Raw genomic sequence first — 18632 nt, forward strand, 5'->3', positions numbered from 1 at the left:
AGGCTATGTTATAGACACAAACCAGACAGGTGAGAAACGAAAAAAAAAAATTTACAGTATGTTACAGGGATTGACGCCATTTTAAAATCTAGTATGGTTTCCCTTTTCTTTTTTGAGACATACTTTGGACAGAGAATTCTTTTGTGACGGACTATATTGTCATATGTATATATAATATTATGAATATCCGTAAGAAAATAAGTACCTCTTTTTGTTAATAAATGCTGAAAAAATAATTCACTTATTGGTAATAATCGCTAAATGAAGTGCTTGTCATGATCATTCAGTCTTTAGCTATCTGCTTCATTTATTGCAGGGAAAATCCTCTGCTTAACACTGCATGTGCACCACCAGTGTACGAGGAAATCGATGCTACGAGGTACATATACATCATTGATAATTTTACTTTGCCACCTTAAACCGTTTGGGTCGGAGATATAAACATTATATATTTTACAAATCAGTATAATAACAATCTTTAACAGATTGTTACAAAAGGATTGAAGTAGTTCTTAAATGCTTGTCCAACAGATTAAATCAGTATATTTCCAATCATTTCATACCATTTGCTCTGAACTAACCAATCAAATGGTAAGCTTATTCAGCCAATATAATTGGACGACAGATTGCCTATTTCACTGTTAACCATATATGAAGAAAGATCGACATAAAGCTAAGGTAAAGGGTCAAAATCGTATCAGGTAGTTTTCTATTTTAAATTTGCAATCCATCTAATTAAAATATCACCCACCATCAGATAAGTCTGGATAAATAATTGTATCGGTTATTATAAGGTTAGCTTTACATATAAAAACAATAGTTCATCATTTCTTTCAATTATTTTATATAAAAAAAACGTGTTCATTGAATTGGTCTTCATTGCTTTTCTTGTGAAGATATTTTTTGAACATTTGTGGCACGTTTATGGTTCCTAAAATCAATGATCATTGTGAATCGTGTATATCATCATCAGAGCTTTCTGCTTAAAAATCAATCTATGAAATTTCAATGTCCTGGTCGGTTGTTAACCATACCACTGGCCATAAAATTAAATACATCTGGGGACTTTAAATCATCAGCCTTCAAACCGTAGCAAACAAAAATGCATGGGCGCGTTCTCTTCAAAACTTTAAGAGGAAATTCTGCGCCAGTGTTTGCCACAGTTTCAGGACCAAACCCAACCCGATGGCCTCCAAATTTTATGAAAAAAACCACGAGACATTGATCTTCAAAGTCTCTTCAATAATTGAACTAAGTGTAGATAATAAGAAAACATTCAGCCATTGAGCCATTGTTGTCAAAATTATGATGATAAAATCCGGGCCAGAGGGTGGTAGTCAAAATATTTTTGAACAGAAAACCGAGCCACTGACGCAAACTTTATACAAAAGTGGTTGTCAAACGTTATGAAAATAACTGAGCCGCTGGTCTTCAAAGGTTTATGAAAAAGAGTCCAATGGTCGCTACGAATTGCATGAAAATCTATACTGCCATTAACAATGTTATGAATAATCAGGAGGTCCACACACATATGCATAACAAAATATAGGATTAATTGTCATCGCATATCGCAGTATGTTTTTCACGGAAAATTATCTATGAATCCAAGGATTATATAAACAAATATTGAGCTTTATATAGAACGTTCAGCTTCTTCATTTTCTGTGTCCTTGCCATCAGTCCCATTTTCACCTAAAAATAATTTTTTTAATCCAAAACGACGACAGTTTGAGTTTTGCTTTCAGCTTAGAGGATGTGAATAATAACAACTTAGCTCACGATTTAAGCCAAGTCGAGTACACTGCTCGTGTGGAAACATGGAAACGATTTACAATTACAAAAATATTTTATTATGTAAGTTAATCTATTAACAAAAGTCATAGTGACACTACTGCAAATAATCCCACTATTGCAACGGGGCAGGCGTTAGTTAGTAGCACGTTTAAGGAATAACTTTAGGATTTACAGTTACAAGGACATGATGCGAAGATTAAGGACCCTGAATTATTTAGTGGTGCTATTTTTATACTCTACTACAAGCAACCAAACTATCAAAAGGAAATCCTAATAATATCAAAATACAAAGTACAGTTAGCAGATGTAAAAGTTAAGGAAGTGACGATAAAACGACTAATATAACTATTTCAAGTATAACAAACTCGTATTGGGTGATTGCCTTTTCTATGTAATTGGGATTAGCATTATGGCCTAATGAAAGTTAAAAAATTTCTATAGATGTTGACTTCGATATGATCTCAAGACCTAACATTACTCACGAACACGGAATGTTCTAGAAGAGAACATGTTCAATATGTGATGGTCATTTAAAATGACCCTCATTTAGGGGCAATTTATTGTATCATACGTCAAGTAAAACTAGTTTATATATATATATATATATATATATATATATATATATATATATATATATATATATATATATATATAATCATTCCTATTTTAAGTTCAGTATGGAAGGAACCACTATTTATTGATCTGAATGCATTCAAAAATATTCTGGATTAAATCGTTCTGATGCATTAAGGCTATTAGTATAGCAGCACATTTCAGGATTATTGGAATTTACTCGGATCATTCTGTATGTTTTGACTCGGTTGGATTATTTGGGATTTAGTTCGCAATATCGTAAGTTCCTCTTTAATGTTTACTTTGTAATTTAAAAGAAACAAATTATTTTTCAATTTTCTTAATTTAATGGTTTCGCATTTCCTTGTTATTTAGTTTAAGACCAAGGAATCGTAACATTATTAACACAGTATGTAAAGTGTACAAATTTGCGTGCTTCGTTGTACATGAGGCAGTAATGTGTTATATCTTAGTTTTTCGTAACCATTTTTCCTCGAAAAATGTTTTCTTAAGAATATTATTTCCTCCATAATTAGTTTATTGATCGCCAGAAAATGTAGTGTCTGGTTGTAATGTATTGAAGTTTCTTCCAATCTGGGAATTCCATATTCTTTTGACATAGAGCTATATAAAGTATATGATAGTCTTCAATCGGGAAAGCCTACTAAATTTAATATTTGGCTTTCAATACCAATATATATGTCAAGAGATGTTTACTGGCAAAAAGCAACTTATTATCTATTTTATATATCTTTTTTCTTGTATTTACAACATGGACAATGATTACCGACACTTCTATCGTTGTGATGATATAACCATCAGCAGCTTGCTTTTTATCTATTGTAAAGCTATCATTATTGAATGCAAAGGCATGGTAGTGTCCAAACGGTCGTGCAGTTGGAACTAGCTTTGTTGGTTCTAGAATAGTAGCTGGCTTTCCTAAACCTTTTAACCAAGCCATTCTAATTAGAATTTTGAAGGCCAATGGCCAATTGTTTTCGAGATAATTTGACGGATATTAATGTGGTGGCCAAGATTTCTTTCAACAGTAACACGAAAACAAATAACGGCGTATGAGGGCACATGCTGATATATTTCCATACGGTAGTTAGAGTAATCCTATCGATTTGGTTCAAAGCGATCATTTATTGCTAATAATTTCTTTTCTGAAGATTTATTTATGCCAACATTTATCTCAATAGCGTTTATTATTCAATAATAACCTTTCATAAAAATGATTAGTTTTACTTGTAGAAGTTCCTTACTTGTACTGTTTTATATTGGCGAACGACAAGATTATATTTGGTTTTTAATACTCCAATTTTAATTTTCAGTCACAATTCACTGGATACGAATGATGTTGATGATGCTAAACTATCTCCAAGAGGCGAAATAGAAGAAAGGGAAGTTACCCTAGATATGTATGGGGAGGATTATTGCGTATCAAAACCTACAGAGGACCCACTTGAAGCTGCTTTACGGGAACACGAGAATCAAAAACATGGATCCATTCACAAGCTGGGAGACTCAAGAGTTGGCCACAGTAAAAATGAAGATGATAAAGAACAGATGGTCACTGGGTTTGTTAATCACGGATTCCATCGTGATTTGAAGCTTGAAACCTCAGAAATCTAAATTCCGAGAAGAATGATATGCTTGAAAGATAAACAGAAAATAACTTATGTCCAACGATGAACTTTTCATGGCTTTTTGTAGAATCATAATAAGACATGTTTAAATGTTGTGTCAATTATACATGAACAAAGAAACTTCAAAACGGTACTCTCTTTAACTTGGCATCCTCTATAAACTGGTCACATATATTGGTCCAAACTAGGTAGTTTCATTACTAATAGGATCTTTTTATACTGGCCACCTGTAATATATATGAAGAATGTATGTTGCCTTGAAGAGGGTAATCAAGGAAGTTAAATTGTTTTTATATATATATTTTGCTACTTATATAGATGTTTCATCATTTATCAAAAATTGATTTACTTTGACCTTGTTTAATTTGTGTACTGCAGATCCCTTTGAGGAAGGCTCTTAGTATATGTAAACAGAAAATTTTTGTGCACTAGTTATGGAGCTGTTTTAGTAGGTTTTAACATGAATATATTTTGTAAGTACATGGTTCACATCAATATTTCAATAGTTCGGTAGTGTAATATAATGAATGGATCATGTGTTAAAAAATGTAGTTTCCTGCTGCTTATACCAGAGCCCTTGAAGGTATAAAAATGAAGTACAAAAATTGAGAATTCTCGTCCGCTTGTAAGCGCTATATGATGAATAATTGTAAACGCCTGGTAAAATCTTACATACGCAACGATGCTTTCTATTCTAGTGAAATAAAACAGGCAACGTTCACAGTAATCCAAATATACAAAAGCATACGTATGACAAACGAGTTTCTTTCCACAGACCTGCACTGCATGATAAGTGATGTTTTGCATGCATATGATATAAGTAATATTAAAAGAGTACAGCTTCTCCCACTGCGTGTATAATTAAACGAGTCCTACCAAAACAGTATATGCTCCAAGATGTGTCCCCTAAAATGGTATTGTTCTTGACATTGTACAGACTGATACCTCTACTCATGCAGATTTCGTTTTAATAGTTAGATATATAATAGTAGTAATAAAACTTCTAGATTACGTATAATCGGAGAGTCATGGTTATATTGATTATATGAATTTACCTTGCTTACCACTTGTAAAGACGATTGTTTGCTATCTGAATATGTTTAATTGCTTACACATTAGAATTAACGCCAATCTTCTGCTAAGCCACGATGGCAATCATGTTACAACATGACAAATATTGTAACTGATAATAGAAACTATGACAAAACTTTATTTTTTCTAAACCTTCTTGTCTTTATTGTGTTTATATTAGTATATAAACACAAAATCAAAAGCATAATTACTGTTTTATCAAACGTTGATTCAATTTGTAATGGACGTAGATTTTTCTTGAAAAGACTTAATAACTATCATAAATCAGTTAAGAATATCACAGTTTTGCTAGCATTTATTATTTCCATAATCTGCAGTAAGACGCATTCATCCTCCTTTATAAAGAAAACTATACATTTTTGAAAGGGAAATATTCATACATTTATGAATCATTTATATTCAAATAAATCAGGTACCTAATGTTGACTAAATCAAAGCGATAAATTTTACCTAATTAAAGCACGGTATTATTTCATATTATGAATCCATATTTAAAATAAAACTACTGCAAAAATTGTTTTTAAAAATTAAATTTGCTTTCATTTTTTTTTCTTGATTCAAAATATCAAAAATGTTTAAATTAACATTTGCCTTGAACTTGAAAGCTAAAAACTGCGTTTAAAGACGGGCAAAGTTCGAAGTACGTAGGGATTTGTTCGTCTTAAAATAGAGCTGGTCGACACATAGCATAGTCATGTGACAAATGATCCTGGTAATCTAAAACAATAAACGGCGCGCGTAGATGTTTATCAATCACATTAATTTATGTGATAATAAAATAGTATCTACTAATGTCACCCTTGGGATGAATGAGATTAAATACATAGTAATTTGTTGCTCTGAAGCTATTACACGTTTTACATGCAGTTTTTGAGCAGTGGATTAGCAAAATAATTACTCTTTAAATTGGAACGTGGTGTTCACCTCATCGTGTTACTGATTGATTATCACCTCTCTCTCTCTCTCTTTCTCTCTCTCTCGTTAACTAATACAGTGTGTCTCTGCACTGTAAACACATACTAATTCCAAGTTCACTCTTTCTTGACGTTTCATGTAATAAGTGAAGCTCTATGAGACTTTAAGTAAAGACATTGTAAACAAAGTAACTCACACACATCAATGGACACAAAAAATTACATATACCGCCATGACATGAATATATAATACCAAATATGTTGTACAGGTAACCACTCTTGACTACTTTTAAATAAAAAGAAGTTATTTATATTTGGGTTAATGAAACATACTTTGAAAGAATCAAGTATGATATAAAACATGATACAAACCAACTTTAAATGGCTACCTAAAAGACCCTAAATCCTTTGATTTTAACACACAATAACTATTCCCATAAAACTGCCCCACACAAAGAGTTATAATGAATATTCTAAAACCGCTTATGTATATCTAAAGACTACCGTGGGTCTAGTCCCAAAATGTCATTTTTGTTCTATAATAGTGTAGCAGATAAATAAATTGCATTACTAATGGAGAGATAGATAGACAGAGATGAAGAAATAGTCATCACTTTTAAAAGTTGATGGGGATAACAGTCATGCTAATATATTTATTTAAACATTATATCTGTCAAAACACAAAACAAATCAGCTTATCTCTAAAACTGATAATTAAATAAATGAACTATACTTACAATAATTTTATTTTAATGATCAATACTAACTATACTGTCATTACAACTGTAAACATAAACTCCTAATGAAACATTATTTTCCGCCTTACCCACTAATATGATATTCCAAATGTACACACTATCTAAATCTTCGATTTAATTGACATGACCGTAGAAGGAATGGTTTTTAAAAGGAAAACTGAAACAAAAACTGATGCACGCTACATTATTATTATTATTATTATTATTATGCATTTCCAAATATATATACTAATATGTTTGACAGTACATTTTAAGTTAGAAAATGGTACTTGTACAAGGATCACATTGTTCCCTAAAGTTTCCTATAACTTTGTATTTCTTCATATTATGTAGTCTAGCTCCTTTGAGACTATTTTTAAGTTCACACCCTGTCAAACTGCAATTTTCACTCCCTCTTTGCTACGGATAGCAACCTTTATTGGTTTCAAGTAAAATAGAAAAGAACGGGCTAAGTAAAATGGATTGACGTGGTTGAAATATTACCGTCGAGATTGTATGACCTATGATCTATCCTTCCTTTGCATTGTCGAACTGCAATTTGCACTCTCTCTCTCTCTCTCTCTCTCTCTCTCTCTCTCTCTCTCTGCTACGGATAACAACCTGTTATTGGCTGCAAGTAAAATAGAAAAGATCGTGTTAAGTAAAATTGACCGACGTGGTTGAATTGTTGACATCGGGATTGTATGACCTATGATCCTTCCTTAGTATTGTTATATTGTTTTGTTGACCTTCAAATATGCTTGCAGTTTAGGCAGGTGGTTGCTACCGATACTTATTCGCTTTAGAGTATTAATACATGATTCGGCAACACTTTGTTTCTTGAATATTAATATATCTCCATTGCTGTATGATATTTTGATTTTCCTAGAGAATTATGTTCAATTTTCATATCTAATGATTACTGTGTTAAATATATATCCGGACTGTTATGTTATATTTCTTATAAAATAAATATTTTTATGTCAAATAACAAATTATTCTCTGTTGCCGATCCAGAACATGAAAATAATAAATTCGGAAGAGAGAGAGCTTTGTTTGTATTAGCAAGGTGTTTACTATGCATGATAATACACACACTTATCATATCACCTTTATTACTTCTCCATAAACTTGTAGAGGAAACGGTATATGTAAGTGGATTAATGCGCATGCATTGACATTGTAAAGACCTCTTCTTGTCACAGTAGAACGTCACTAGCATTTAGAGATATTATTTAGCAACGACACACAATATTTCAGATATATTATTAATGATGGTTCATGTGGTAACCATGCAATGTTTTCATTATCAAGTACAGAACAAGAGAAGGTTTCGCTAGTAGAAATAACACTAAACATGGTAGAGGCTATACTGTTGAAATGGGGTTGGAAGCTATCACAATTCAGTTTAAGGTTCTAATTAGCGATACTCCGATTATCCGCACACAACGGGAACATGGATTTCGTCAGGAAAATCAGACATCCCAAAGAACATATTCAGATCACAGTTACAACTAAAAGTAGAAACAGTAAAACTTGTCCTACTTCCACATAATTCGGGACCTCTTTTCTATGTTGATATTGTCATAAATAAAATAGTTTCCCCGGTCATTAAGAGCCAACAATATGGATAATATACATCCGCATAATCTAGGTTTAGCTGTAAAACACATATTGGCACTTGCATCCTGGATGACAGATCAATCTGAAGAATACTTGAAGGGTCAAAGATATAGTAGCGTGATACTATTCCAGTCAGGAAGTCGAAAAATCAAAGAAGTTTATATACGATATTAAACTACGTTATATATATATATATATATATATATATATATATATATATATATATATATATATATATATATATATATATATATATATATATATATATATATATATACTACATATATTGAAAATAGCATTTTTTTAACGTGTTGGTATAAAGCAATTTTATATATCAATACTATTGGTATATCAAATTGTGATCCGCCCATGGCGCACTGATACGCATATATGAAATTTCTTGCAACCGTGTGCTGTTGGTTTTAGATCCATGATGAATTTCCTCACATTAATCATAAGAGACGTATGAAAATACCCTTAAAAAGTATTAAAAATCCCCGTTTCCTAAATAAATTTAATATGGCACCCAGTTTCATAGCAATCCTTTCTGCTGTCTGTCCGCCACCTCCCCTCTCATGTATAACGGAACAAACTTCGCATTACTGTGGATTTGGACTGGATGAAAACTTGAAATAGAAACAACACCAAGTAACCTACAAGAATATGGTTTATTGTAACGGTGTATGTGCACTTTCCTTGGGATATATCTACAGTGCTTATCAATTATACAAAGTAGCAACCCTGTCAACATTATACGGTAAGTTTCTCGGTTACGTGGTACACATAATTAAAAAGAGAATGACTAATTACAGTAGAGACGCTATGTTTGTTTAATAATTGAAATGTATCACTATCGCTGGATTTCTAATAAAGATATTTCTCATATAGCAATGTGTATTACGTGCTATTATTTTGTTCATCAAATGAAGGAAACGGATAATCCAAATTTTGACTCAGATTCGCAGAATGTGATACCAACACATCACATTGCTAATCAGCAAGAATTCACTAACTGATATTACAACCTCTCACTTTTGTTTCGGTCTATTTAACATATGTCGATCGACTATTTTCGTGAAGATCATTAAAGTGGTGGCCGGTGTAAAGCAGATAGGGCCACGTCCATTTAGGTGCCCCCAAAACCGCGATTTTGACGCCTTCATAGCGTCTTTGAAGATGCGTGGGCTATGGCCCAGTGGCCCCAGGCCGCATCCACGCCACTGGTTGCAGTGGCAGTTAGGTGGTAATTAAAAAGATTTGTATCCTGATCCAGAGATCGAACGTGTCTCAAGTCTTCGCACTGCACGTGAAGTATCTAACAAATAAACGTAAAAGATGTTAGTATAGTCTGTAGGATTCATGTACAATTTCAAGAATCAGTGACGCTGGCAAGAAAATATGTATGAGAGTTCTGGTGTACAAATATAGGCCTGCAAGACTATAAGGTCCGTTTGATCAAACTCTGGGTCCATTCGTGGTCACATGACGTGGACTGTTAAGAGCTATCACAAACCGTAAATAGGTGTTCTAGATTATAATGTACGTGTCTTCCATCTTGGATGAAAGTTGGTTTTCCCATTAGTTGCATTTTAAAATCACACTTAATTCCCTTTACTGCAACTATCTTTTCAAATCAAACAAGTTACATTATCTATTGCAACTTTCATTATCTAGAGTCATTTGAATACAAGAAGAAATGCATTACAGATGGTGTGTTCCTGACTTTTACACCGAAGATTCCTACACGAACCTACAAAACATGGATCAGAGGGTAGCCACATATTTCATCATCCGACCTTTGATCACTACCTGTTGATCACCACGATGTTGATCTTCGCGACGTTTGTTCATCACCACATTTCTTCATCGTGACTCTTGTTTACCCTGAGGTAACTAATACGTTTATATAGGTTCATAATGATATTAATCAGATCCTTGGCATGTTATTAAGTGAGTTAAATGGACTAGATATGAATCGGAAAATTGTTTATATTGCTAAACGATAACGATAGACAAGCTAGACCACATTTACGGATTACGGAATGACAGATGAATCACTGAACGCAGGACTTTTTATACGTATGTTCGTGCAATGGATGCGATAACACGAGTAACTCTATCACGTAACAGTCGATATCATTTGGAACCAGTAGTACCACGCGAAAGACTACAAGAATATTGCCTGCTGTTTGATTGTCTTTCTGCAGAACTTTGGATGAGAATATTGGAAGAATGATTGGATTCCACGATTTCATCCTTCAACATTATTGGTAATACAAACACAGCTGTCTACTGCAGCATCGCCTTTATTTCACTGGTTCAATGGGAATAGGGTAACGTCATGGTTGTCACACGCCCATTGACGAGGACCACTGACATAAGTTTCCTCGAAGTAGAAGACTAGTTCATTCATGTACGTTTGATTGGGCATGGAATCGGAGAAGAATTCAAAAGCATCTTCAGTGTCTTACACGAGGATGTCAGCCCTTGCGAATCGTCAACGTAAGGTTGCACGTACCTAAATTTTAGTTTCATATATCACCTTCAACAAAAATTCGTTTACTTTACGTTGAATGATTTGGCAGAGATAAAAGCAAAATAGCCCATCACTGAGACAGTGTCGGTCGAGGCTGTCATTGCCGCTGTTTCAAATAAAGCAGAATAATACGAGGAGCAACGTTTCAGATAAGACGCTTGTTTTCTCCTATATGACGGTCGTAACTGGAACTAGTGTTGTAGGCCAAGAAACAGTACATTTCTGACCCGGATTACAGCGATTCACCACTGGATACGGAATGTTTCTAGTTGCAATCAAACGTTCCAACAGAAAAACAGACGTCCATCTTCCCGAGTCCATTAATCAATTCGTTGCATCCTAGGATAATGAGACGTTAGTTTCCGACGCCAGATTCGTAGAAGAGAAACCCAACGAATAATTGTGGAATTTAAACGTCAAGCATTTGGTGGGAGCATATCTCCTGTTGCGTTGTTCATTAGCATATTATTTCGGTGACGTTGCAGAATATAACTGATTGTAGTACGTTTGGGTAATCAATCAAAACGTGGTCCAACAACGGTGATGCAGAGGGTTGTCGTGGGTTAGCAATGATTTCCGTTATCTTGTTCTTTTATACTAGCATCGCCCAGACGTTGGTGTCCTTGCCTGCCTTAGTATGTATGGGATCGTCTCTAACGACCACACTTTACTGATCATATGTTGTAAGCATGACTCTGCAATGACGGACAATGGTCTATTTTTTATTTCAATACGGTTGCAATACGCAATTAATGAGTTAACACATTAGCATCTCTCTCTCTCCAAGCCTGTACCTCAGCCATAGATGACATAATCGTTTTTACAGTATTTGCAATTTAATCCAGATTAACAGCAATATCACTATCATAACTCTGTAATTTTCATGATGCGTCTGAATTGAGTGTAAGGCATTGTTATGCCACAATGACAGCAAAGGGACGTAACTCTTATGTTGCCTCGGATAAAGAGTTTATTGGGGTATATTTCTCTAGGCCTTTGAATTTTCATCAATAACTTCAGATATATTCAAATAAATACCTATAATATATTTCAGTATGTATTGCTTTATTTTTATTTCGAATATCCTAACGTGTATGAAACTTTCTTGGATCTTTCTTGGTGTATACTGAGTTGTTCCCCTTGACTTAGCTCCATTCAAATGGATAAGTTGTCTCGTCTCTTTCATCATTAGCTGCCGAAATTAAACGCGACATTTTCTAGTACAAAATGGTCGTCACTGAATAGGCATATTGTAACAAAAGACAAATAAATTGAAGTTTGAATTCAGCGCCTGATTTTGAAGAAGCAATGGCAAAAATATTTTTAAATTTCAAATGCGTGCAGAATCTTAGCGAAGTTGGTGTGAAGAATGTTTACTACGACTCCATGCAAGTTTTGTTGCAAAAGAATGTTGTAATAAGGTATGTTTCCTCTTTGAAATTGACAGTACCTGTTATTGGTATGGATCAAGTTCTCTAAGGACGGACTGAAATTGATGTATACAATATAAAATAATGTATTATCATATTTACTAATAATTTTATAACATATTAATTTATATGTAACATACGTAAAAATCGATGTATAAAATAATAATTTAATAATGTAGTAATTGAAATAATTTATACATAAAATGTAAAATACGTATAAATCGATCCATAAAATTATAAAATATATGACGGTCGGCCCCCTTCCAATATTAGTCTTTTATTCGATTGGAGATAACTAAGGTCCATTCAATGGCACAATGACATTAATGGCACAATGACATTAAATCACTTCAAACATTTGGTTTATATTGTCAGATTTTGGTGCTTCTTAAGACAGTCAAAAAAAGGGCTTAATTTAATATAGATAAATGAAGCTGTGTTGAAATGTGAAGACACCTTCAAGTCAGAATTAATGTGGACAACGGCGAATTTTTATCGAAAAATCGAACGTTTAATTATTGAAATATAAGAAGTGATTAGGTGTATGAGGCGTAACTAAAACCGGTGGATGAGGCATAATTAAAACGTCATGACATTTACCAAACGTCACGCAAGACATTATCACTTTTCTTCCATTTTTACATACATTTTGAACCCACTTTTTTGTCCGATGATAAGCATCTCACCAAGGTTTACTGAGGATCTGAACATTCAAGAGTCACAGTATTTATATAAAGGACTGCAAAAGGAAAGTCCCAAGCAGATTATCAAACTTTGTGTGAGTCATGATACTTTAAATTGTATCAAAAAAAATTAATAATATTTAACTTTGGAGAGAACAGTGTAGGTATTTATTACACTAAATGTTGATAGATAACGAGTGTTCGATAAAGCTAAATAAGAGCAAGAGCCAGGATGGAAAATTCCATGTTGCAGCTTATTTCCTATTAATATGCTAATGTTTTCATGAGTTACTTGGATACATGATACATTTTGTATTGTAATAATGTAAGTGTTCCAGGAGAATGACAATTCAGTACGTTTACTATTACCTTTACTTGTCCCTTTAAAAAGATATGTGTCCCACATATTGGGGGGGGGGACACGTACAGTGTTCCCTGCCCTTCAGATCCTTTATGCATCACTGAAATTATGATATTTTTAATTTATCCTGTCTGGAATGATTTCCAATAAAACCTTAACTCGTCACTGGCATAAGTCTCATGTTTATGATACCTTCATGCTTAGGAATTTACTAACCATTATTTTCGAATATTATGCTTTCTATTTCAGCTATATCCATGGCATAACGTCTGTCAGCTGTATGAACTGGCATAAAGTCTAACCCAGCCTTATGCAAAGTATTCTGCATTATAAAGGTAACCAAATGACAAATTTCGTGCAGTGTTCAGGAGAAATTACTGTTTGCCGCTTTTTATGACCATATGAAGTGCATACGTAACAGTAACATGCGAGCTTAAGTAAATAGTGTTGACATTTTACTTGTATATGAACGGCATCAAAACACGAACGTTTACCTCGTATGGAAGCCTTGTAGCAATACACATTAACGTATTTAAAGGAAAATTGTTATACGTAGTGAATGATTTAAACAGTTATATGTTTTGTTATTTGTAATAAACGCAAGATAAGAAGTAATCTACGCAAGATGAGAAGTAATCTTGTGTATTTTATACAGATCCTCGTCTACAAAAGTGGTGATCCGATTATATTTGAAAATAAACGTTGTTTAAATGAACTGCAATTTGTTCTTAGTCGGCTATGAAGAATTTCACATTTCTTTGTACACCACTAAAAGTGTTAGGGAACATAAGTGTCGTGAGTATTTTAATTGCCTTTAAAATTTATAATGAAGTATATTTAATGAGTGTCAATAGATAATGTATTCCATTCTTGAATGATAGAAGGAAGAAACGAATTGTAATACAGACTTGTTCTAACCTGTACAAACTGGAAACCGCCTATATTACTTACATCATCTCTCTCCAGGTATATATATATATATATATATATATATATATATATATATATATATATATATATATATATATATATATATATATATATATATATTAAGAGCAGCCTCATTAAAGGTAAGTACAAGTACCTAATTCGATTTAAATACTTTGTGACAAACTAATAAGGTAATATAATTTACTTTTTGCTACATTTATTGATGCTGACGTGATAATTGATTGAGTTACGTATAAAATAAAATTCGTGATTCTGTACATCTCATTAAATATATGCTAGAACGGGGTGGTCTGTTTACATCATATTGTTCGAATCTCTTTGGCAGTCAATTTTTTATTCAAGGGTACTTACCTTTCCGTTTCAACTATATTAAGTCATAATGTAGTTGCCTCCCGTTTATTTCTTTGCTCTCTCTCTCTCTCTCTCTCTCTCTCTCTCTCTCTCAGATATGTACTCTTCCAGAACATGGCGGATTACATGTACGTAGACCAGTCATTTTTTGCATGTATTTAATGTACGGTATGTTGACCTATGCCGATATGAATTATGTTTAAATCGTTCGTACACGAAATTGATCGGTAATGTTATTTCCATTCCGAAACACTGACGTAAAAATTCAATGAGAAACAGACTAACGCAGATTTGAAATAGAAAACAAAATATAAAATTAAAGAAAATGATATTGGTAACTCCTGCGACAAATTCAATAGCAATGCAATTATTAAAATATGATCGAGACTGAAATGTGCAGCTCGTATGAATAGTATATATATATATATATATATATATATATATATATATATATATATATATATATATATATATATATATATATATATATATAGAGAGAGAGAGAGAGAGAGAGAGAGAGAGATTTACTCAGAAATAGAGGTTATTACTATGTATATATATATATATATATATATATATATATATATATATATATATATATATATATATATATATATATATATATATATATATATATATATATATATTTGTGTGTGTGTGATGTGTGCTTCGAAGTGATGGAGGTGATGTGTGCTTAGTCGTGATGGACTATGGGCTGGTGTGTGCAGGCAAGAAGATGGGTGCAATTTACCCGAAAACCTGTGTTCGAATCTCTGTAGCGTACGAATTGAAAATTCTCTATTGTGTATGATATTAGTATAAAAAAGGGTACAAATAGCTGCCTCACTAAGCGCTCACTAATAACAGGTTAGTGTTCGGATTGGTCGGCGTGGTGTCAGGATAAGGTGTCTGGGTGATACACATCACATGTCTGCAGCATGATGTCCCAGTGTTGGACATCACCAAAAACTGCCACACAACATGCATCATAGCGATATAACACAAATAGTGAAAGCTACGTTAAAAATCTAAATCATAAACACACACATACACACACACATACAAAGACACACATACACATACTCTTAGTATAGATAATTTGACAGACTCTTCTTCTATTTTGTATCAGATTTTAGAGAATAAAATAGATATTGGATTGTACGTGTACTTCAAGTAAGCAAGAAGGTTCGATAAGGGCAGATTTTGGCCCCAATATTAGCTATAAATTAAAGTGTTTGTAAAGGTATTTCTTATGGTTATGACATGTGTTAACTGCGTGATATATATATATATATATATATATATATATATATATATATATATATATATATATATATACATGATCTATTGGAAAATAATAATTTTCTTTTTAATGGAGCACTTCTGCATAATATTAAAAAATTCAAACTTCCAGAAAAATGTTCGGAAGTGTAGTCCTTGTGAAACGAAACGTTATGACCCATAAAATGCTGTCAAAGAGTTCGGTATACATAGATAATCGAAGTTAAACATTCACATTTTGAAAATAGTTTATAAATAGCGAACCTGAATAAGGTATGTATATTCCAACAACTTTGATTCTTCCACGTAGACATATTCGTGACGAATATCCACTTAACAGGAGAAGAAATGTATTTTGTGGAAAGCCCGTCTTTACCGAAGGGACTAATATCATGAAGGAGCTGGAGAAAGAATAAATAGCTGACAGTATAACATGTATAACGGAGCAATATGCTTCGAATATATGGAAAATTACTTGAATGAAGCATTTTGATACGAGAGAAAGAAGGACGTCTCTAAAGAGCTAATGACAAACTCTTAGTTATAACATGTTTTTAAATTGATGTTTGCTGCAAATTTATATCAAAGCGATAGTTTTATATAAAATAGTGATGGAGGAATGGATATGCAATCGATATTGGATATAGCTATCATTTACCGGAAACTAACATGGAAAGCGCAAGGGGACTCATCAGTTTAACCTTGAACTAAATTCATGATTGCGGTGCATGCTATCTACAAAATACGAGACTGTTTCTAATGTTATTAATATCTTTTAATTCAGAACTTGTTACTGGTAAACTCCAATTCAGTCGTTATACTCAACATTTCTTCGGTGCAAATTGTTAGTACTGCAGATGCATTGAGTAGGCATCATACTTTATGAATTTGTTTTAGTCTATACTATATATTCATTTTATTTGGGTATCGCATCACACAAAGGACCTTTCAAAGCACTGTTTAACAGAAGTATTCAAGCGGAAATGGCTGACAGTAAATCATGTATTAGAATCCACAGCATTTTGCAAGTTTAGACTGGGGCCCCGAGTGGCCGAGTGGTCTAAAGCGCTCTACGTTGCGGATCACTACCATCTCACCTCTATCTGCGTGGGTTCGAGTCTCGGGTTCGGCTAATGTGGGTATATGAGAAAGCTTGCCAGTAACATCTCATGGGTCGGTGGTTCTTTCCGGGGTTTTCCTCCACTATTAATACTGGTCGCCATGTATAGCCTATCGTGTGCTGAAAAATGGCGTTAAACCCTACAACAACTAAACCAGTTTATACTCGTTTTGAACTTTGCTTGCACTGAAAGACGTTTAACTGATGGTGAAGATTCTATTTATATTTTACAGATCAATACTTTACCTGCAGTGCATCCAATCAATGGATTTAGTTTATGATTACCATATGAACTTACATTTGTGTTGCTGAAAAGAGGAAAATGATTGTCTTACATGCACACATTCATACAATGTCTAGTATCATAAATATAAATAATATCAATAATAATTTCAGTGTATTTCTAAATTATCATCGGAGGGTATAAATTAAATGTGCTTGCTGCCATCTTTAGTAACCTTTAAGTATTTAGTCACCTGAAGAACTCTGCTATAACCAATACCTAGACAGCTTCAAACAAAACCCACAAACTGAAAAAGCTTTATTTTTCTAATTATGAAACTTGAAATAATAATAATAATAATAATAATAATAATAATAACAATAACAATACGTATGGAGTGTTATTTGTAGTTTCCTTTTTCCATTCACTATTTGTATGTGCCTCGCAGCCATTCCTTCTAATGTTATGACAATTGAATATAAAATTTATATATTATGAACAATTAGAAAATCATATTATAAGGTGGGATGGAGAAATGCTTCATGAAGAGTTTCTCTTGTTTATAATTATAATAAACGTATAATTAATATTGAATTATTTTTTAACAAATCTTGTCAGTATGGGTATTGCGTGTAGTTAGTTAAGTGATACGTTCAGAGATAAGTATATCTGGTTTTTGTTTTATTTCATGAAAATCAGTTTCATGAATGTGTACCTTGTAAACCAAAGATTTTTCTCCAAGTATTGATAGTATTTGAAATCTTTTTGTAATCATCAGTGACAGTCATAATATTCAAATAAGCAAAACGAAATATGAATGATGACATCATGCAACTATTGAAAAGGGGGTGGGATTATGCAGTCGCCTTTCCCTCTGCTAGTCATGCAATTTATCTCCGACACTATTAAACAAACAACTTAAAACTTTGGGATAAGACCGGTCTTGGAGGTAAAAATCTGAAGATGGTTTGTGTTTTCTTTAAAGCCAGTACTAGAACATATGCAATGTACTTTTGGGTTACACTCTCTAGTCTGTGGGTAAACTTTCCCTAGGATACAACAGAAAAACTTGAGATCCACACCCAATAGCAATATATGGGTTTGAAAGATATCAGATAGCTCCGTACCTTATCATGCAGTTCGCAGGTTCTGAGGTCAAGGTGATTATTAGGGAAAAGGCACGAGATGGGCATATAATGGGCTGTGTGCTGCTCTTGTTACTTTAAGCCTGGATTATCTGCATCTAGTATCACTTTTTGGTACTATCTTTGAAAAACCAAGTTATATTACCTCAAAATAATTAATTATTTCAAT

At 33.1% G+C, this 18632-nt stretch overlaps 1 protein-coding gene across 1 annotated transcript in view; it reads left to right on the plus strand.

Annotated features, from left to right (window-relative positions):
• Nucleotides 1–7754, plus strand: part of LOC149802906 (cadherin-related family member 2-like) — a 39563-nt gene extending 31809 nt beyond the window's left edge. The window contains exons 23-24 of the mRNA XM_089953849.1: nucleotides 317–379; nucleotides 3702–7754. Of these exons, the coding sequence (XP_089809975.1) occupies nucleotides 317–379; nucleotides 3702–4002 (364 nt within the window). The 3' untranslated portion in view covers nucleotides 4003–7754. The remainder of the gene's footprint in view (nucleotides 1–316; nucleotides 380–3701) is intronic.
• Nucleotides 7755–18632: the final 10878 nt, after the last annotated feature.

The sequence above is a fragment of the Sinohyriopsis cumingii genome, chromosome 3, assembly GCF_028554795.1.
Source record: "Sinohyriopsis cumingii isolate HCF-2022 chromosome 3, ASM2855479v2, whole genome shotgun sequence".
Taxonomy (NCBI): domain Eukaryota; kingdom Metazoa; phylum Mollusca; class Bivalvia; order Unionida; family Unionidae; genus Sinohyriopsis; species Sinohyriopsis cumingii.